Here is a 23,199-nt window from a genome sequence, read left to right on the forward strand (position 1 = left end):
TGTCCGAGCACTCTGGGTATTAGATTAAGTATCACCCAACAGACAACCATCTGTTTGATTCCAAGACCTTTGTTGAAAGTCCTTTATGTGCATGGTAATGGGCCAAGACATTCCCTCTATTTTGTCTATTAATTTCGCGTATCTGACTGAGCAGTAGTAGGAACCATTTTAACGTCTTTAGTTATGACGCGTAGTTGAGCCGACATTCGAACTCATCTTCTCCTCGACTAAAAGCGGATGGGATACGTGCTAAGCCAAGGTCGAGAGTTTTCCAACAGGCATGGAAACACATACCTATACCTGTTTCCCTTACTATTTCTAACTGCCTCACTGACATGCAGATAGAATGACCTACATATATACTTTTTCTAGGTTTTTCTTCGTTTAATTACATATTGTATTTTTGGATAAAAATTCCTCTTAGAGAATTTTTTAAAAGTATTGCTGGTAAAAAAATATTAAGGATATTCTTCATCCAGGGATCGGTAGCCGCTCCTAAGTTATGATATGACGATTTCACTGAGGCCTACACACGGCTGCCTTATCACATAATTTTTTTTCCTTTAATAAACAAACATGAAAGGGGGGGGGAGGTGTAGAGACCTACTCAAAAAATGTTCGTTATTTCTAATCATCAAAAGAAAATATTATGCCTAAACTAAGGGAAAAAACTTTGAACATTTTTAATTTTTTCAATGAGATTTTAAGTTTGTCTAGGTGTAAGAACTTTTTGACGTCTATTTTTGCATTTAATTTGTGTAGTGCATAGCTGCTATATAAGTGCTTTCTCAGATCTGCTCTATAATTCATTACAATACCACAACGGGTAAGTTCTGTGGCGATTAAAACTAAAAAAACTCTCATTAAAAAAGAGAATTAATCTAGCCCAGATCTGACGGCAAAGACAATATAAAAGAAGCTATAAATGTCAATTTGTGTGTTTATCTTAATGTATAGATCTTGAGAAGTGCCAAGATGTTTTAATATCTACGTGCTGTGGAAGTTGTCATCCTTGCTTTCATTCCTTTTTTTCTACATGTAAAATAAAAAGTTTTTCTTTGAAGTTGTATGTAATGAATTCTTTTTCTTCTTGTCAGATATGTCGAGATTTCTAACTGCAGTTTAAATTTAAATCGCGAGGATATTTTGGTTGTTGAGTCACAACAATTTATTTTTAAGTAAGTATTTTCTGTAGGGTTGGGCCGGATATCCGGTTTGGCCGGTTATCCGGTTTGGCCGGTTATCCGGCCCGATATTCGGCAATTTTTAATATCCGTCCGGATACCGAATATTAAAACTATCCGGCTGATTTTTGACGCCGGATATCCGATTATCTGGCCGGATATCCGGTGATTTTCTGGATATCTAACGTTGGACAGATATCCGGTCGGAACCGGATATCCGGTATCCGGTATCCGGCCAAAAAAGTATCCGGCCCAACCCTAATTTTCTGTTTTAAAAGCGCAGCTACTTTTTTATAAGGATGTGTACGTCAATTCGTCTGTTACATAAAAATGTTATGAAGTAATTTTTAATTTTGAAGCAGTTTCTAGTGCCTAATTGATCAACAGTAAAATGTATACTGGCCTATCATTGATCAATTGTAATGTATGACGTCATTTCTATTAGGCACTATACGCTGCTTCTATTATTAGCAAATTCAAAGTCTCAATTAAACCAAGTGATATTAAATAAAGACAAGTATGTTTATAAGTAGCGCAGCAATTACATACACAATAAGTATCTGCTTTTTTTGTAGTTTTACATATGTTTTTGTACCTAGTTTAATTATGATAAGGCAAGGGTTCGAACCAACGACCTACATGGTTGTTTAAAGATATCTATATACATACATATTTAGATTATAAAAGAGTATTGTTGAAAAATAGGGCAAATATTTGAATAAAATATCTAATGTGTAAAACTGAATAAACAAGAATAACAATATCCGTGAAAGCGAAGCTTTCAGATAAAGAAATCTGTTGCTTTCCCTCAGAGTGCCTTTCGAACACTGGACACCCATCCATTATTTATTTTAGTGAATTGAGGATTGGTAATTTTTCCTAATATTATCAAATATATAATCTGAACTAAAATAATAAACAAACAAACAAAACTAACATCTACATAATAAAAGAAATCTAAATGTTAAACAAGAGCAATTTTAGAAAATATGTGTTTTAATCATGTAAAAAAATGCATAAAATAGCCTTATTGGTTGATCTACATTTACACAAAGTGTGGACAGAGGGAAGTGTCATGTGTGACATCATAAAAATACGTCTGTAAAGGAAGAATGAGAGGAGGGGTGCAAAAGGAAAACCCATAGCAAGAGATGGATAATAGACATATTTTTATGACGTCACACATGACACTTTCCGCTGTCCCCACAAAGTGTGATAAATCATCTCACATGTACCTATCTTAAGTTCATAACACGGGACAATTAAATCTTATCTAAAATGAAAATACTTCATCTAACTGACGTACAGCCCCTAGTCGTATACCTACCTGCGCTACCTGAATGCATTCAGGTAAAAAGTTATTTGAGAGATTATTTCTTTCTCTCCAGCAATAAAACTGTGAAATAGGTTTCCTTTCTTACACTAAATTGAACTGATGCAATTTTTACAATATAAAAAACATTGGAGGGGAAAGTCGGGAAATTGGGTCAACAAGGCTCCAAGGAATGGAGATATTAGGGCTTGGCAGTCGCAATATGTTTTTTTTTTAACAGCTATATCCAGAAAGCCTAATTTCTTTAATATGTGCACCCAAGGGCCAAAACACATTAACAAATTGCGGTCACAAGTAGAGACATGCAGAAGGAAGGTGTTGATAGTGTATCCACTCAAATATGGCTAAATTAAATGGGATGGTTACCATTCCTACACACCCCTGAACACTAACAGCCCCCTAAAACAATAAAAGGAGTGTGTAAAATTAAAAAGTTACACTCCCCTTAAATTTAGTGGGATGTGAAAAAAAATTGGGCTTACCAATCAAAGGAAGCTTTTTTACTTTTGAGTATATAGGTTGGCAACACAATTTATTTGGGTGTATCAATCTCCTAATAATAAATGTATAAGTATAGACGTATAATCTAGACATCTATATTCTATATGACCCAAGTGACGGAGACCCTTTTCGTTTGCTAGCAAATCGCTTTCTGTTCCGATACAAAATCGTGAGAGGGTCCCCGACCTGTGGCCAAGAGTTACATATTATAGCTCACGTCCCCTTTTCATTTACTTTAATATATTATTTAACCCCTTTAGAGCTCACAACTCCCTACACCCCCCTCGATTTTAGTTTGGGGAAAGGGGGGTGTCAATTCTTTATATTTATCTATTCCTTTATCCCTGATCAATACTCGAGATAAATTATATCTTTAGAAATATTTTGCAATATCAATGTATTTTTGCTCAGCGAATATTTTACAACATGCAGGAACACGGACATGTATCCTTATAATAAAGTAACAGGATGTCCGTCTGTCTGTCTGTATATTTGTACCGTAGGATCTCGCTAACCGCTGAACCAATATGGTTTTTTATTTACAGCGTAGCTCCTCATAGATCCATGGAAGGTTTATAACTTTTTAGGGATAGGGTACCACAATACTCCCAAGAGAATTCGCCCCCATAAAAAATTTCTCCCCACCAAAACTTTTTTGTTATTTTTAATTAAATTTAAAAATGGAGGGAGTGGTTGACCCCCCACCAAAAAAAATCCTTCCCTCCCCCCCAAAGAAAAAATTTTTTTTTTACTTTTTCTTATTAAATTTAAAATAAAAAATTGGGGTTTCGGATTCTTAAGTGCCCCTAGAGGCATCTAAATTGGGGGTGCTAAAATTTTGATTTTTAAATCCCCCCCCCCCTCCCAAATGAAAAAGCTTGAACGTCTTTGTTTTAACATGCCTTAATTAACAAAAAAGAGTTATACGTTACTAGCGGAACAGCCATAATTATAGAAAAACTTTTAACCAAAAACTTTTTAACAAAGAATTCATATTTATATGAACTTAAAGCATAGGTATCTGATTTATAATCACCAACCCATTTCAATTTTTATTTCAATTTTTATATTTTTTGAAAAATATGTTACCTGTCTTGAAATTTCGCTGGCTTTTGATATGCAAACAAGTTTGCAATTTGTAAGGCAAACATATTTCAGTTAGTTATGTGTATCAAAATTTTACTCTTTTTTAAAAGCTAGGCATTTCTATAATTAGTGTCGGTCTGTCCGTTCGTCATAGTTGCATGATGACTTCTTTAACAGTTTTTATCTTTTGTATCATATAATTATTCTACTTTTTGAAATATTGATTCCTAAAACTACTTTATGATCTTTTCTTAAAAATGATCAAAAGTATAAATATCTGAACCTAATATTTATTTAAGAAATAATATTGTGGATAATTTGGCTACAGAAGCAATTGCTATAAGGTAAAAAAAGTTTCAAGTATAACTTTGAAACTGATTAATATCCGCTGGATTAGAACCGGTTTTTAGCCATACTGAAAAATTATGTATAGCATCGTCTTACAGACAATTTTCCCCCTCGTGGCTAACAAAATTTTTTCAGTCTTATATTTTATCATTTAATATCCGCGAATAGCTGTCTAAAATTCGATTAGATAAATAACTATCATTTCATTATTACTTTTATTCCTACTTACTAAATATCAGTAAAAATTAATGACTTTTAATCCAGTTCTTTAACACTAGCTTACTAATGTCATTCCTGTTATATAAAGCAGTAAGGTTTTTGTCTATAGCTTAAGTTTTTGATAACTACTGAAACGTTGGAGTCTTCATATTAGCTTTACTTTAGGTCCTGAGATAGTTTTGGATTTAAATCTTTGGATGGTTTAAAGCTATTTTTCTACCTCTTTGAAAAAAAGCCTTTAGTTGTAAGAAATGGAATGAGAGGGTAATGGAGGGGGGATTCGACCCTCCACTATCACCCCAAAAGGACAGATAGAAGGACATCCAGTTACTTAAATATAATAATGAATATATTGTTTAGTGTTTCAGAAACCTTGATTTTTGATGAAATAAAAATTGATCATTTACAGTCAGGTGATTAAGTTAAAAGTATCTTGATTGATTGATTAGCCATAGTCTCCTAGGGTTTGGACCTAAGTATTAATGGAGTAGACTGAGAAACTTTTGTATAGCCACTAGGGCCATCAAGCTCCACGTTTAAGCACTCTGACTTGACCCACTATCTCATGATACCTACTCATTATCACCTTACCCTCGCCGAGTATGGCAAATTTTATCACAATGAATGACGCTCTTTGCAGAGGAGCTTGGGATAAGGGTAGTACTGATATTATGTACGTGACTATTGGGAATCCAAACTTACACAATAATCCTCTTCTTTCACAACCAGGGGAAGTTGCGTGATCATTATTTGAGTCAACACATGGAGAATTGTACTCGAATTCTCCAAACCGTAGCCCAGTGTGCTACAACTGTGCCACGATGCCCCCTATCTAGCCCAGTGTGCTACAACTGTGCCACGATGCCCCCTATCTTTTAAAAGTATCTTTATATATCCTTTTATAAGAAACAGAGGATGACAACATCCATAAAAACAAATCTCTGAAATTAAACATTAGAACAAATAAACATGACCACTTATAGAGTATAAGCAGAATTCTAATTTATAAATATAAACAAAATTGCATATAAACTTGTTGCAAAATTGAGTAAAAACCAGATTCTGTTTAAGAACAAACTTACATTTTTAGAAATTGCTTACAGAAAGGCTTTGTTTAAAATAGTTGAAGAAAAGTTAAAAATAAGCAAGTTTTAAATGGCTTACGAACTTTCTGGCAACGATTATAAAGTTAGTACGTGATTTAAACAGCTAAGCATTACGTTATAGCAATCGACCATTCAAAGGTTTAAAGCTATTTTCTTTAGGTCCTCCCCCCCCCCCCCCGAGAAAAAAAATTACCTCCTCCCAAAAAATATTTAATATTTTTTCCATTATGTTCGTTGATCTTGTTCTACTTATCATTTTATAGAATGTATTTCTCTGCCGCTGGCAATAATAAACCTTGGGTACTTAATTAACTGTTAGGAAATGATAAGACAATTTTTAAATTAACAACTCAAATTAATATCCTTTAATAAATAAAATCTTAGTTGTTCTAGACACTTTAACCATGGTGTTTTCCTTCAAAGTGTCTTGATGAGCACAAATGACCCCCCACCCCTTATTATTTTTAAAAAGGAGGGTGAATTTTTTTTGTTGTATATTAAGTCAGGTTTAAGTAAGGTTATATTTGATCAAGGGTAGCTCTGCAGTGTTGAGGCATTGGAAAAAAACTACCTCCCACCACATTATTATTTATTTTTTAATTCAGTGGGTAGGGGGCGGAGTCAGTGCTTGACAGAAACTTTGTTGAAAAGCCTCAAAGCTAAACTGCAAACCATAAAAATAGGCAAATCTGAATTTGTAGAATAGCAGCTTTGATATACATTTAGGATGATTTTACTGTAAATATAAAATGTAGATGCATCTTTTGGTTACAAGTTTCCACCGTTATTTTTTTATTAATCAGCACTAATAAAGCACAAGATCTCAAAAACAGCATTTTGGTTAAAGACTGGAGAACCAAAAAGATATGCAAAACCAAAACAAATCGATGGAAAAAAATGTTTTTTTTGCACTTTTCTCAGGTGTTTTTAACCATAATGCTGTTTTTGAGATCTTATGTTTCATTGGTGCTGATTAATAAAAAATTTACGGTGGAAACTTGTAACCAAAAGCTGCATCTACATTTTATATTTACACTATTCTGCAAATTCAGATTTGTCTATTTTTTTGGTTCGCAGTTTATGTGCGATTATGTTTTTAAAGTTTAGCTTTCTGAACAATTTTAAGACAAAGAATTCTTTTTCGTTTTTAGGAGCATTTGAGAGAATTAAGGTGATTGAGAAGGAGAATTTGAATTACAAAGAAGTTATTATCAACAATGTTATCATACACGCTGCTGAAGATGGCTTTCTTAAACTAGGTAATTATTGTATTAAAGTATAAGAATAGAGGGGGCACGAGCTATATGTAACTCTACCCACAGGGTGAGGACCCTGTTCGGATTTTCAATAGGGGTCTTTGAATATCAGCCAATAGCGTTGGAAATATAAACACACCCAAGTCACACATTTGAAGATCCTTAAAAGAGGTAAAGAAATCCTAAGCTTCAGACAAAAACACTTACTACTTTTATATAAAAGGATTACATATAGAGATTATAGCTCATTACAATAATGACCACCCCTAGCTTATCTAAAATTACAAAAGTTTGTGTTCAGATGAAAGTGTGTTGCAATGTGAACAGTTTTCCATCCAGAGTTTGGAATTACATCTACGCTGCTCATGTGAACTAAGTTTGTTCTTGTTTAATTTAGTAAGGAAGCTTCACTGCAAGTCTTTTTATTATATTTTGCAATATTATATTCAAATTGAATTTTGACTTCAGAGATTATTTTGAAATAAGTTCCCCCTACCCCTTGCTCTTTAATTCATCAACTAATTGATTCACCCTACGACTCAAAGAAGGGCCGGAAGGTTTAGAAAATAGCCTTAAACCACCTAAAGACCTTTATAGAGATTCAATTTTATAAGGTTTAAGCAAAAAAAACCTATTTAATATACAAGCAACTGCGCCTCTTGCATCTAGATGCTCTGTATTTGAAAGGGTAGGGAGGAGACATAAATTTGACCGAAGACTTAGATTAAAAATAAGATAGTTTTATCCACCAAGGGACCTATGTGAAGCTTCCTAAAAGGAGAAACAATCATTTCAGTAGTTGTTTAAGCCTCAGATATTAAAACCTATAATATCTATGATCATTATCTTATCTACAATTCGAAAGTACCCTGGACAATTTTATCCTTGTTATACTTTTCTACTTAAATCAAGGACAATTATTTCCATGAGTAGCAGCAAAACAAAGTTTGGATCATGGAAACAAAACGAAGTAGTGTGTTTCGTCGTATTTTCACAGTAGCTTTTGAAAGGTTATTTTAGGTTAGGTTAGGTAAATGTTAATTATTACCCCGCAAGGGCTAGAAATAGAAGAAAAGCTACTGTAAAAATACGAAGAAACCCGCTACTTCGTTTTCTTTCCATGATCCCAAAGTTTTAATTGAAAATAAGAATGTCATGTTTTTGTACACCATCTTGCAGAACTCTTTTTTTGCGAAAGCAAATTATCACTTATAGATCAGAAAGTTCGTACACACCTTAGCAAAAGAAAAGCCCCGCTTAAAACGTATACGTATATGTTATTCATGTTGACAACTTAGAATTTTAATCAACATAGTAAACAATTTTAGGAAGTTAATATGAGTGTAAATTAAATTTTTGTAACTTTTTTTTGTATATTTACCACAAAATTGTACTTTTTAAAATAATTAAGAAACGTTTTAGTAAGGAAAAATGCAAAAATATGTTACCTAAAAAAGATTTTTTCAAATAATCATTTTAGTAGCGTTTATGGTTTTAGTTCTTGGGGGCGAGGAACCAGGGATAAGGGATGGGAAACGTAGGAAATATTATTTCAGGCCTACTTCAAGCTTAGGACAATTTCTAGCCAAATAAACCAGTTTTGGGATGGCGCAGTGGTTCGTATAAAACGCTAATGAAAAAGCTGTGTGTGTGTGTGTAGATAAAGTATAGAATAAAATTCAGATAGCTAGTTTAAAGTAAAAAACATAACTTTTTATAAACCTATATATTAATGGCTTTTGTTAAAATGAAGTTTTTTCTCTCCCAAATTTTTTTTATCTTTTACTTTGGTAATTTGAACTGTCAGAAAGCTATCGTTGGGTTTCCCTCAGACAGATTTTAGTTTGTATTATTTGCATTTTTATTAATGAGTAAAAATTTTATTTGAAAATTTCATTGCTAATTAAAATTCAAAATAAATAAATTAATATGCACTTGGGTAACATTCTATCAAGTTCTTTGGATACTATTATGTAGTGATAGATTTGTACTGTGTTGTATTGTACATATATTAGGGGTAAGGTGTTGTATCAATTCCATATTAAATTTCTAAAATTCAAAATACAACATCTAATTTATAAACTACCAAATGAAAATTCGTAGCTACCTTCTTTTCAAAAAATAATCCCGTTATTTTTGTTTTTTCTATATGGCCCTTTTTTAATGTTTAACTCTAAGCAGATTTAATAATTAAGCTAATGTGATCTAACACCATTTATATTTATTTTTTAGTAGCAGACGAAATCATTATTTTTTCTAGAATTGTCTGCTTCTAAAATTTCCACCAATTGGCCGATTCTTATTGGTTTAGAGCGATAGCTACTTGGGAGCGTCCGCCAGTTTGATAGGAATTTGTATTAGTTGCAATATCCCTTGAAAATCTAGGCCGAGACCTAATTAATGGCCAGGTTTCCTATCCCTTATCCCTGGCGAGGAACATTGGGCTGTTTCTTACTTTTGTCCCCAAAGTTGTATAATGTCTTTAACCTTGGAGACTTTTGTTGAATTTTGATTGGTTGGTTCATTGAGTTGAGTGTTTAACCACTAATTGTTTTCTACAAAAGCGGTAAGTTTGTGAATCGAATGAACATCAATTTATAGGCTATTGCACTATCCCTTTAGATACCTGGTTTTAGTCTATTCTTGAATTATTTAATAATTTTAGTGGCTCGAGCATTGGGATTCCCAGATGAGTTGAGACTGGAGGATTCTTTGGCTACGCTTACTCCAACTTTCAGGAATAAGGATGCGAATAGTATAGATGCTAAAAATCAATTTTATGGAAAAATTTTCCTGGTATATTTATTACTAGAACATCTCCTTAAATAGCATGAAGATTTCAAGGAAGGTGCCAGAAAGTGTTATGTGTGATGTCATAAAAAAAACGTTTATTATCCATCTCTTTTTTTAGGATTTTCCTTTTCCACTTCTCCTCTCATCGCTCCTTTTTAGACGTATTTTTGTGACATCACACATGACACTTTCGGGCGCTTCATTTCAAAGACCTATAAAAGGTTCTAAACAACTAAAATGGAAACAATATTAAGGACGTCCAAGTTTTTTCGAAAATATTTATGTTTACCCTGTGAAAATTTACAGGGGGGTGGGGGGCGTTATAAACCTACATTTTGGTTGTGAAATAAAAAAATCATTGAACCATGGCAAAAAGCGCAACAAATTTTTATGGGATGGGTGCTTAGAGGTTAGGAGGGGGGGAATAAATCCTATTTATATCATAAAATTGAGGATTTAATTACCCATTATATTTTCCCAGTAGGTTCCTTGAAAAAAAAAATAATATGCATTCCTAAACTGGTCAGGAAAAAAACACAGTATAATCATAAATAAAAAAAAAACAAATATTTTTAAACAATATGCTAATCTATTCACATAAAGCAATCGCCTCATATAATTACTATGTACATTTTTTTACATTTACAGGGTGCGGCACATAAATCCGGACAAATTCTAATTTTTAAACAAATGAACATAAAATCGTCAATTTTAAAGATTTTATTGAATTTTAAAAACTGGGAAGCAAAATAGGTATATGACTAGTAGATTATTCAACAAAATCGCCGCCAGCCTCAATCACCGCCTCTACCGGCCTCCTCAACCGCCGGCAGGTCCAGGTCAAAATGCACCTGTCCAAGCTGGCGTAGTTCTCCTTGATAGTGGCAATGAGGGAGGTCTTTGTGGTATGGGCACGTCTATTGGTGCATGCTTCAAAGTATCCCAGGCCCAAAAGTCCATTGAATTAAGATCGGGCTGCTGGGAGGCCACATTTCCTTATGAACATGAGTAACCGCCAAATTGACAAAATCCATGTTTTTGTTCTCATTTGGGCTAGGATTTAGCTACAGTGGACTTTAAGTACTCAAAATGTGTGTCTCAATGAGCTTAAGACACACAAAAAAATTCGGGCCCTACTGTTTGTGATTTCTTAAGGCTCAAAATCTTGAAAAATCGACCTCATTTCGGCTAGTATTGAGCTAAAATGGATTTAAATACGGCAAAATGTGTGTCTCAATGAGCCTAAGACACTCACAAAATTTGGGGTCAAGATTCCAACTTCTTCCCTGTCGGACCCTACGTTTTGTGATTTTGCGCATTAAACCACCAGCGCATTTGGAATCTGCCCTGTTGAACATATGCGCGGCCAGCTCGGTGTACACGTCCATCTTCGTCCAAAGATTTTTTGTGCTTAAAGGTCATTACCTAAGCTTTCTATAGTGGGGTCAAACGTCCTGATTGGTCAAGTAGTTTTGACGCTATGGCCGTTTAAAAAATGTCCGGATTTTTGTGCCGCACCCTGTATGTATTATAATGGATTTATTATTACTTGGATGTTACACCAGATTACCATGTACTCTAAAAAAGTGAAAGTTAGGTAGCCGGCAATAATAACCCCCCCCCCCTTAAACCAACCCCCTTTTCTCCATCCTCCCCCCTCCTACTAGATGAACAAACTAACCAATTAATGAAAGGGAAAATAGCAATCTAAGACAACAATTTTTCCCGTGTCTTAATAACTACGAATATTCTACATCCATTTGTATTATGACCAGACAATTGTTTGAAGAATCATTTGGCAACAATGAAACAGAAAGTATAACTGTTCAAAACTTCAGGCAACTCCAAGATGCAGTGTCTTGCAGAAAAGGAGGTACGCACGGTTTCTCTCAAATTACCTACTGGAGCATGGAACCCCACCCACTTTTTTATTGAAAATTAAAAATTAAAATTTTTTTGTGTTGGTTGTTTACTACTTTAGGTTAGGCGAGGTTATATTGAGTACTGCATAGCCCCGCAGGGGTTTTAAATAGTAAGGATAACTAACCTCTACCCCGTATCTATTTTCTTCAACTAAGAAGGTTGGGGGTTGTTTCTCTGCTCAACTAGGAACTTTGAGGGAAACTGCTTATTTTTTATGTTGGGTTTTGCGTTATGTAATGATTATATAAAATTGATTTAGATCTTTAACACTAAACTGACTTTTATTGCTTTCTTTCCAGAGAGGGAGGGACATCGAGCTGTTTATTACGATAGTCCTTAAAGTTTTATAATAAAGTTTTGTTATTCGTTGGCTTATCAAATTTTGGGACATTTAAATAATTATGATTGGTTGATTAATTAAGTTGAATGTCCATACGTTTCAACCAATAATTGTAATCTACAAAAGGCGTAATTTTGTGTATCATCGTTGGAGATGTTAATCAATTTATCAACCATTTCCTTATCCCTTTAGATCCCTGCTTTCTTTCTCTTGTTCATGATCGTATCTTGTTTATTCCCATACTATCTATATTAAGGAGAGTGGGTGCAATGGAATAGAACAGAACTTTGTAAGGATGATTTTACAAAACTCCAGGAACATTACAAATTAGATTTAAGGATTAAATAATAAACATAATGCCTTTCTGTCAGTCACGCTACTAAGAATACTTATATTTGCAAAGGTTTCGTGATTTTTTATCTTCTACCTATCTATCTTTCTTTTCTTTTCAGCCCGTTCTTTCCTATGACAACTGAATAACTGCTCAATTACTCACTTTGTCATTTTGTCCACTGTTTGGGATCGGTAATTATGGATGTTGTAATCCTTGTTTTCTTTGATGTTCGTTGATCTTTTTAAATGCCAAGCTATTCTATAATTAGGGTCAGTCCGTCCGTGACGGTTAGCTCTTCTCGGGTATTTAGACAAGCCAAAATTGTCCTATCGAGGATTACTATAACAGACAGTTATAATTAATCATAATGTCCGTACGTACATGCAATATTATAAGCGAGCATCTCAATAATCCTTTAATCAGAATCCTGTTTTTAACAGTTTGGCAACAAATCTAAGTACCATTTTGTCAAATCTTATACATTTATATTTTGTCTATTCAGTTCTGACACTCTACAAGAGATAGAGTTCGTTTGTCCTGCTGTTTCAGAGCTTGCATTTATGGATGTTGTCATCCTTGTTGTTATTTGATTAAATGTATAATGTGTGAAAAGGGTTTTAAAAATGGTTCAAGTGCTGAAGCTACCGGAGCTGTTTTTGACAAATCTTTAAGTCAGGTATTAAAAAAATTAAATACTTAAATTGTTTTGCCATCTATAATACAAAGTAGAATGATGTCCGTCAGTCCGTCTGTCCCTTAAGATCTCGGTAACCATTGAACCGATCGGATTCTACTCTTCAAGGAATTTAACTACTGGTCCTGTGGTGGTTTTAGACTATTTTCTTGGAGGGTGGGACACCCATTTATTCGCGAAAATTTTGCGATCCATTCGCACTTTTTTTCGGCTGGGAGGTAATAGATGTAATTATACCTCTTTGGGCAAAGCTCCTAGAGGCTAGGGGCGAAGCCGGTAATATAATATGAAGAAGTAAGAATTATGCTTTCGATGATTACTGAACCGATTGAGTTCTCCATTTTTGTAAGACTTAAGTTCATAGTGGTTTTATGCTATTTTATATTACGATTCAAGTTTTGGCATGGTTTTATGCTATTTCTTTAATCATCAAATATTGAGCCCCTATGATGTAAGATGTATCAGCTCTTCATTCTACATTTCAAAATTAAATCTAAAATCATAAACGCAAATATATTTTTAAAAGCGAAGCTTTTCTATAATTAGGGTCGGTCCGTCCGTCCGTACGTCCGTAACGGATAGCTTTTTCCGTTAATTTAGGCATGTTAGAATTGTCCTATCGATTTCAAATTTTGCATGGTGATTCCTTTAGTAGTTAGGTACGATTTAGAAAGCGACTCTATAATCATTACCAAAATGTCCGTACGTCCATTTTAAACATGTTGATTTTTTTACTTTTTTAACAACAAATTTTTATGTGATCAAATCATCGGATTGATCTGATTTTTGGTATATTGATTCCTGGGACAACAAAGTATAATGTAATAAGCGAAGCAACTCTATAATCAAGCCCTAAAAATGTAAGTATGTCCATAAAAATTATCCTGTATCAAGCAGTTTTACAACAAATCTACTTACAATTTTGCTTTGACTCTTATAAATTTATATTATGATAATTAAGTTCTAACACTATACAAGTGTTAATGTTCGTTTGTCCTACCGTTTCAGTGCTTCGCTTTTATGGATGTTGTCATCCTTGTTTATTTATTTAAGGTTACCATTATTGTACCGATTGTTATAGTAGTTTTAAGGTAAAATTATTTTCTCGTATTCATTCGAATCCGGTGGATAGGAACCGGTTCTCATCCATACGAAAAAACTATGTCTAGCATCGTATTATATCCAGCTTTCTACGAATATAAAAATGTACAATCAAAAGATTAAAACTAGTTTTTTTAGCCCCGAGGTGCCGGAGCTAAAAAAACTAGTTTTAATCTTTTAATTGTACATTCTATATCCGCAGAAAGCCGTTTATAATACGATGCGAGAAATAACTATTAATTCATTTTTTTTATTTTAGAAAGCTAGGATACATTTTTAGAACTTTATTTTTACAACTTTTTTTAGGGAACAAACTCTTTGATTGCACGACCTTTGTCTGGGCAAAGGCATTCCCTTTTCTATAACTGTTAATGTTGCGCACCTGACATGGCAGCAGTAGAAACCATTTTTAACGTCTTATAGCAAGGTATTAAGCTGAGATTTGAACCTATCTCCTACCTGACAACGAGCGGATGCTCTATATGTTGAGCCACGATCACGGGTTATAGTATTTTTATATCTTCTTATTTTAAAGTTAAAAAGCACACATTTTTATACGCATTTAAATCAAATAATTAATTATCCTTTTCATATTTTCTTTCAGTATTATTTCTGTTGGAGTAGGTACATTCTTTTTCAGACAACAAATTAAGGAAATTCAATTTGCCTAATCTTTTAATAGTGATTAACAGCCGTAAGTTCAGCCGAGCAGTTAAGACTGGGAAAAAATTAAGCTGCCAGCTGTCTTTGCGGCTTTGTATGACAGCCTAAATAATGATGACAGCATCCAGTAAAGCTTTGAATTCTAACGATAGAACAAATGAAAACATTAACACTTGTAGAGTGTCAAAACTTAATAAGAAGAATATTAATTTGAAAGAATCTATTTTAAAAATCTATTAATTAGCGAAGTTTATTAAAAGAGTTATTGAAAATTGAATTATACCTTAAGAAACGAGCTCTAACAATGTTTGTGGTGCCTACTTCAGTGGCTAAGTATGTTGTATAGAAGCAGCTTTCAGTGCCTAGAACAAAATGACGTCATTCAATACAAATGACCAAAGATAGGCCAGTTTACATTAATATTGACCAATAGTAAAAAGTATACTAACAATGGTTATTTGTATTGTAAGTCGTCATTTTTTATAGGCATTATACTATTAGCTGCTTCTGTTTTATACATTTAGAAGCGAATCTTTGTACATGTAGTCATTGTCTAGCTGAACGTCACATACCTTAACCCTGCGTGGATGTTATACTTATCGATGCTGTACGTATTGGTGCAAAAAATGGGGACAATTTTTAAATTGATTTGACGGGGCTGTTTATTTACGTCACAAGTGAGGGGAAAGAAAAGGGAAGGAGGAAAGAAACCCCCTAGAAAAGAGATGGGGGTATGACGTCACACGCCAAAACAATTTGAAATTTGTCCCCATTTTTTGCACAAATACGTACAGCATCCATTCTTGTTCATTAATTTTTAACATAAAAACAACGCAATAACTGAGTCACCGTCAATATATTTCAATTGATTAGATTATCCTACAAAAAAAAGTTTTTGTAAGCAGGTTGGGTGATTTTTAATATAATTCTGTTTACCCTAATATATGGAGAACTACTTATATAAAAGTGACCATAGCTGACATAATAATATAGGCCTCGGGGGGCTTCATATTTTAGATTTAAAAAAAGTTTTAAAAAATTAGATGTGGATTTTTTACGTGGGGATGGTTCGACCTTCTCTCCCCAATTTTTAATTTTAGTTTTTTTCTAGAAGCGATTATAAACAGTTATAAACCTTCCCGGGACCCCAAAGGGGAAACATATTGGTTCAGTGGTTAGCGAGATCCTTCGGTACAAACAAACAAACATACAAACATCCTGTTACTTTATCATAAGGATAATAAAGCCTATGTTGATATGATAACTACATATAATATTGACAGGGCTGGAACAGTGGAACTTGAAACAGCTATGAGTTATGAACCCACCCCTAACGAAGTTGTGGAGTTTGAGGAGGCCACTGATTTCTATGATCCTGTTACACCTGACCTTATCCAGGTGGCTGTCAGGTATGATACAGTAACACCTGACTAAATTCAGGTTGTTGTCAGGTATAATCCAGTTACACCTGACCTGAATCAGGTTGTTGTCAGGTATGGTCCAGTTACACCTGACCTGAATCAGGTTGTTGTGAGGTATGATCCAGTCAAACCTGACCTAATTCAGGTTTTTGTCAGGAATGATCCAGTTACACCTGACCTAATTCATGTTGTTGTCAGGTATGATCCAGTTACACCTGACCTAATTCAGGTTGTTGTCAGGTATGATCCGGTTACTCCTGACCTGATTTAGGTTGTTGTCAGGGATGATGATGACCTCTAGGGTCTTTAGTGTCGCTTCGAATTCTAGAACTCTCCACACACCTTGAAACACACTTATAATTGAGGTGTAAAGGGTTCATACTCCTGATGAATATTGGGTTATCCAACAGACAACAAACTCTTGGATTGCATGATCTTTGTCTGTAAGTGTATGTATGTAGCCTTGATTCTCTGAAGTTAGGATTCAGATGCACGAGGAGATTGGAGGTGAGAATCCTTTGACAAATCCTAAATTGGTAATTGCTTCGCGCACAGCTGAGTGTATTCTATGTTACATTACAAGCTGACACGCAATTCTCGTGGAAGCTACTCAATTATTACATCACCCTGGCCTAGAGTTTTGGCAGGTGTTCCATATTAAGCCACCCTAATTAATGGCACTCTCATAGGAGTGAGGAGCATGGACGAGGGAAAGCACGATTACAGTTGCTTGATAGGTAGGATCCTAGCTTCCTACAAATCTCCCTCCTTACAACCTAAGGGCATCTCAGGGAAGGTTGCGTAATTATATTCTGACAAATTGCGACAGCATTTGTCATCCAAGTGCAATGTCTATGAGGGGACTTGAACTCGGATTTTCTCAACCACAGCGTAGTGCGCTAACCACTACTCTATGGGACACCCTTTGTCTGTAAGCCCTAATTGTGCATGGTAATGAGTTGCGCCTGTTTAAGGGCCAAGTCATTCCCCTTAATCCTAATATTGGTGTCATAGCAGCTGTAGGTAGCTTTTTTCATGTCTCTAGTATAAAAAAAATATATATATTAACAACATACATACAAATTATTATCTTCAAAAATTTACTAAAGTGAAAGACACAAATGGTTGGCAGTACAGAAAAAGTAGAGATAGATTTGAATGTTAATCATAATATTTTCATTTCCTTTTTGCAACTAGCATTAAAGATTCATACAGATAATTACTCTTAAAAACGAAGCTCTCTGTAGTGCCTATAAAAAGAATGACGCCATACAATACAAATTTTTAGTGACTAACGATGACCGATTTACAGACTATATTACCAAGACAGTATACATTTTAATTAACCAATGCAATGGTAGGCTATTTTCTATGTGTTCTATAAAATCGCTTTTTAGAAATAAATACGTAAAATGTTTGATTTTCTTAGATTTATAAAGGTGAATGTTGAGTTTGCTGTTATTTTCACAATGACAAAGACCAAATTGTGTCAAAAAATAACCATGTGACGTCATAAAAAGGAGAAATTATCTATCTCTTTTTTAGGGGTTTTCTTTCCCACTTCTCCTCTCATCTCCCTCATTTTTATGACGTCACATGGATAATTTTTGACACAATTTGATCTTTGTTTTTTACAACTAGTAAAAGTACAATCACTGTGTTTTTGACAATATGATTATTAGGTGTATAATTGGCAATGTTTATATACTGATTGGCAATATTGCAATATTTGCACTTTTTGTGTAGGGGAGCTAGGCATTTGCCCACCTTCGTTTTGCAGACCACTCTTAGGGTCGTAGCCGCTAGTAATTGAATATTTGAAGATAAAAGCTATTTCCACTTTGTTTATGAAAATACTTGTCAATGTCCATTATGCATAAAAGCGTCATTATTCAAAACTTGGGCACTGTATATTAAATTAGATATAAAAATATCTTAGACTGCTAGATAGATACTTTTTAATAAAAACTGAAAAAAAATGTTTCATGCCATGAATCATGTAAGCACTTTTTTCAATAGTTAATTTTTAGTTTCATAAATTTTTTATTTGATTCTTTCTTATGATTCTAGACCAGTAATTGCATAAAATAGTATAAAACCTGCTTTGATTCATTGAAATGGAGATCCTTATTGGTCCAGCAACAATTTCTTAATTGGCAAACAAACATTGATATCAAAATAAATCCCTTGTCTTGTCTAATAGTCTAAATTTATTCTATTATGAGAAAGCTAGTGTTTTATTACAGACTTAAAATGACTATTATATGCTGAATTTAACTTCAACACTCAAAAATATCTTAACAGAAGGGGATAAGAAAAAAACACAAAAAGAAAAATCGTATAAAGTTTCTTATGCTAGCCTATGACATTTTAAATGAATTGGTCTATAGTTTTTTTTACAAGCTGTTGCTATTATATTATAATTATCATTATTTTATAAAGTGAAACTTGTAGATGGCTAAAATAACGATCCACACTTTACTCCCTTCCAACTGGATGAACGAACTGACCAATAAGTGATGTCCACGTTATGACGACAATTTTAACCTATCATAATATCCACTTATATTCTATGTCCATTTGGGGGGGGGGGGTAATCACCCCATTACCCCCCCCCCCCCCTTGGACGTCTATGCTATCGATCATAATTGTTGTAGCTGTACATGAAGCTGTATGTAATTTTAAAGTACTTTACCATTGGCTCAGCAACTTAGGGCTAATGTCATCCTTGTAACTTTAGTAACCATAAACTTTGAATTTTAAAAATGTAATATATCATTTCTATTTCAGGCAATCTGTAAAGAGAGAAGAAATTTATGAAAATACAAGATAATTCAATATAAAGTTTTTATGTTTGACATGCAAATTGTATTTCAACTTTAATAAAGAATGAGTATTTGAACTGAACAAACTTTTTGTAGTGGATCTTTGGAAAATATTAATGATCCATTTAGATAGATTTTGGATTGCCCTGCCTTTTTAATTTCTAATTATCTATAGCACTGGGATTGTATTAGCCATGACATTCCCCCTTTAATACTATAGAACTAATTTCTGTAGTGCAACTGATTGAAGAATCTCGCTACCAGCTAAACCGATATGATTCTCCTTAACGTACAGTGAAGCCTCCCATAGGTCCAGGGAAGGTTTATAACTATTTTTATTCTCATAGAAAAGAAATCGCCTAAAGAAAAAATGTGCGCCTCTTTTAAAAAAATTCTTATTTATTCTGTTTATAATTGAAATTAAACTAGGAGGTTCGACTAAATAAAGCCTTGGGATGGGTTAAGGCTATTTCAAGCTAGGAACGAAGCCTCTAGTTTGTTATAATATGATAAAGATAATTTGATAATCATAATTTCATAACAAGACTAATAGCCTCCAACTTTTTTGCATTCTTTAAACATTTTGAGAAAACTTTGGATTTGGATGTGTACAATTTTTTAGGTATTACCACCCGCAAGACTTTTCTGTATTTAGGGTTCAGTCTACCTGCCCAGAAATCTAAAGGCATAAAACAATGGCCGATAGGTTAATGTACAATGTACATCTCCAATGATACACAAAATAACCACTTCTCTTGATAAAAAATAGTGGTGGAAACATTAATTTTGATCACCCAACCTAATTAACCAACCAATCAAAATTCACTAAAGTTCCCAAAGTTGTTAATCAACGTTTATAAATCTATGTCTATTAGTGTAATAAAAAAGACCTATTGTCCCCTCTTTCTCTACTACCTGCCAGTACTTGTTTGCTCTGATGATGAAGTTATAATAGTCCTTATTTCAAGCCTTGCTCGATGATTCCTGTTACAGTGTGGTATAATCTGGAAAGCGGAGCAACTCTATAAACGTTTCTGAAAGGTGGTAAAGAAACTGTATATAAAAGGAACATTAAATGTGTGTGTCTGTACCAAAGGATCTTGCTGACCACCGAACCGTTTTAGTCCTGGGAAGGTTTTTAATCATTTTAGGGGTGGTACCAACAACCCCCCAAGAAAACTCTAGAAAAAAATTACCACTAAAAAAGTTCATTTTTTTTCTTTTTTAAACAAAACCCCACTCGGTTTTGATTCAAGTTGAAAATTTTTCAAATGTGCTTCGTTCGGTCCGGACAAAATTCTTGTAAAATCAGTTTGACAAGGAAAACAACAACATAGTCAATATAATCAAACTCTTATTTGTTTTTTCCTGGACAATATAAATACTGACAATCCTTAATATTTTAGAATTCATAATATATATGAATTTCTAGTTTTTTAATGGATGTTAATGGTCCGAATTTTTATGCAACACTGATTCAAGCACAGAAATAAAGAACATCTTGTTTAGAAAAAAATTTAAATTTTTGGGTATAGTCCCTTTCGTGACATCGCCTATTAAGGGGTGTTTCGGCATATTTTCACAGTAGCTTTTGATAGGTTATTTTAGGTTAGGTTAGGTGATTGTCCCGCAGGTTTTAGGCGATGGGCTTTGCTTTGTTAGAGCCCGCTAGAAGTAGGAGAAATAGCTACTTTGAAAATACAACGAAATGCCCCTTAAGAGGCGATGTCACGAAAGGGACTATGCCCAATTTTCTTTTTTCTTTTTTTTTTGGGGGGGGGGGAGGGGGTATTTTGTCAGAGCGACATTCTTTTAGTTGAGATGAGTTAACCTCCCTTAAAATAGTTTAAACCTGGTGTTTAAGAAGCTTCATTGTAAAGAAGAACCGTAGGTCAAGTGGTTAGAAAGAAATTACATTGCAAATATAAAAGTTATTGTACTAAGAACTAAGTATGAGATTAGATGTTTAACTGGTATTATAATACAGTAACAGGATCTCTGTGTGTCTGTACTGAAGGATCTTGCGAACCATTTAACCAATATAGTTCGCCTTTGCAGTGAAGCTTCTTAAAAGTCCAGGGAAGGTTTTTAACTATTTGGGGGAAGGGTATCTATACCCTCCCAATGAAATATGAACCTTCTCCCCCAAATTTTTTCTTTTTCTTTTTTTAAATTCAAATTCAAAATTGAGGGAGGGGTAATTTTTCTCTTCCCACCTTAAGTGCCTGTAGGGGCGTATCCGCTAGTATTTTTGTAAAGAATTAACCTATCCATTCATTCCATTCAAGCCTGTTAGTGCCTACGAATGATAAAGTTTCACAAGCCCATAGCAAATATTTTAATAACAAAAACAGTTGATGTCCATCGAATCATTGTTTTCTAAATCTTGTTTTCCAAGGGGGTGGGGTAAAACAAATTTTGGGGTGCCGTTGAAATTTTTTTTAATTAAGATTTTTTGGTGGTCTAAAGTGACCCCATTGGCCTTTAGGGGCGTAGCCGCTAATCCTTATTTATGTAGGTAGGATGTCCATTTGTGTCTGTCTATCTGTAATAAAAGATCCCGCTAACGGCTGCAACGATTGAGTACTTTTAGACATTGCTGATTCTTATATAGGTCACTTTAAGTTTTTTTATCTAGTTGGAGAGGGAAGTCCAATTTTTTCAAGATTTATCTTAAATGTATTTAGTTTGCCTTGTTATTAGTTGTTTTAAGAATAGTTTTACATAATCTATTTTTATATTTCATGGAATTGTAAGATTGTAGAGGAGCTATGCTCTTAAAACTGCATCTTTTACCACCATCAAGAAAATCTGTGGAGAGAGAGAAAGGATTGAAAAAATGATGAATTATCATAGTTCACAATAGAGTGTGGCAAGTAGACAATTAATTTTTACAATCTATTTTATGTCCCTGTTATAATTTATTGTTATTTTTAATCTTTTTTAGAGTGCATCGATTTTGGAATTGGATTATGCTACTAACATTTACTATTAAAACGTCACCGTTATAACATCATAGAAGAAACCCTGAAATGAAAAGATTGATTTTCAACCATTTTGTGGGCAACGACATTGCATTTAAAAATTTGGGGGTAAATTATTTTTTATTTTTGGGTGCGGGCGGGGGGATTGGGAGGTGGTTGGGATTAGATTTCTTCTTTTAGTATAACTTTATGCACCTTCCCTAATTCGTCTTGAAGAGTAGAATATAAATCAAAAAAGAATTAAGACAAACCTGCATGTACAGGGTTTTCAAGAATGATAAATTGTTTTTAGCTGGTCATCCACTCGTTTTCTATAATCAGTTTCGTACGTCAGTCAATAATCGATCAGCTTTCGCTTCGCTTGTATGGATGTTGTCATACATGATTTAATGAAACACAAATAATTAGTTTTATGAGCATAGATTTTACGAAGTCTTTTCGGTCCTTAGCATTTTACACAAAGGGATTGGTCATCTATTCTATAAATCTATTATCTGTGCATAGTTTTGAAAAATTATACACCCAACATTAGCAGACCTCATTTCTTTTTCTTTACACAACATTGAACAATGCAAATATTATTTTGTGTATCTTTTAAAACCATTCAAACCTACATAATATAAATTATAAGATTATTTATTATTATGTACTTGCAGGTTTTTAAATAAACATGGCTGACAACATCCATAAAAGCGAAGCACTGGAACGGTAGGACAAACGGACATTAATACTTGTATAGTGTCTGAACTGAATGATCAGAATATAAAAGTATAAGATTCGAAGCAAAATTGTAAGTAAATTTGTTGAAAAACTGCTTGATACAAGATAATGTTTATGGACATACTTACATCTTTAGGGCTTGATTATAGAGTTGCTTCGCTAAAAATATTGTTCTTTGTTGTCCCAGGAATCAATATACCAAATATCAGGTCAAACGGATAATTAGATCATATAAAATTTGTTGTTAAAAAAGTAGAAAAATCAACATGTTTAAAATGGACGTACGGACATTCTGGTAATGATTATAGAGATGCTACGCTTTCTAAATCGTACCTAACTACTACAGAAATCACCATGCAAAGTTTGAA

General features: G+C 33.8%; 2 protein-coding genes across 2 annotated transcripts in view; both read left to right on the forward strand.

Moving 5' to 3' along the window:
* Positions 1-9,862, forward strand: part of LOC145312613 (uncharacterized) — a 37,912-nt gene extending 28,050 nt beyond the window's left edge. Inside the window, exons 15-20 of the mRNA XM_080151872.1 lie at positions 1,098-1,178; positions 4,404-4,448; positions 5,032-5,084; positions 6,929-7,036; positions 7,335-7,409; positions 9,699-9,862. Coding sequence (XP_080007998.1) covers positions 1,098-1,178; positions 4,404-4,448; positions 5,032-5,084; positions 6,929-7,036; positions 7,335-7,409; positions 9,699-9,862 — 526 coding nt within the window. The remainder of the gene's footprint in view (positions 1-1,097; positions 1,179-4,403; positions 4,449-5,031; positions 5,085-6,928; positions 7,037-7,334; positions 7,410-9,698) is intronic.
* Positions 9,863-11,593: 1,731 nt separating this feature from the next.
* LOC145312614 (uncharacterized) lies at positions 11,594-19,213 on the forward strand. The gene is made up of 8 exons (XM_080151873.1): positions 11,594-11,699; positions 12,346-12,402; positions 13,035-13,099; positions 14,171-14,208; positions 14,823-14,866; positions 15,166-15,214; positions 16,165-16,290; positions 19,093-19,213. Exons 1-8 carry the CDS (start codon positions 11,594-11,596, stop codon positions 19,133-19,135), a joined length of 528 nt encoding a protein of 175 aa, XP_080007999.1. The 3' UTR covers positions 19,136-19,213.
* Positions 19,214-23,199: the final 3,986 nt, after the last annotated feature.

This window comes from Acartia tonsa, chromosome 2 (genome assembly GCF_053477335.1).
Source record: "Acartia tonsa isolate MP-2025a chromosome 2, ASM5347733v1, whole genome shotgun sequence".
In the NCBI taxonomy this organism is placed as follows: domain Eukaryota; kingdom Metazoa; phylum Arthropoda; class Copepoda; order Calanoida; family Acartiidae; genus Acartia; species Acartia tonsa.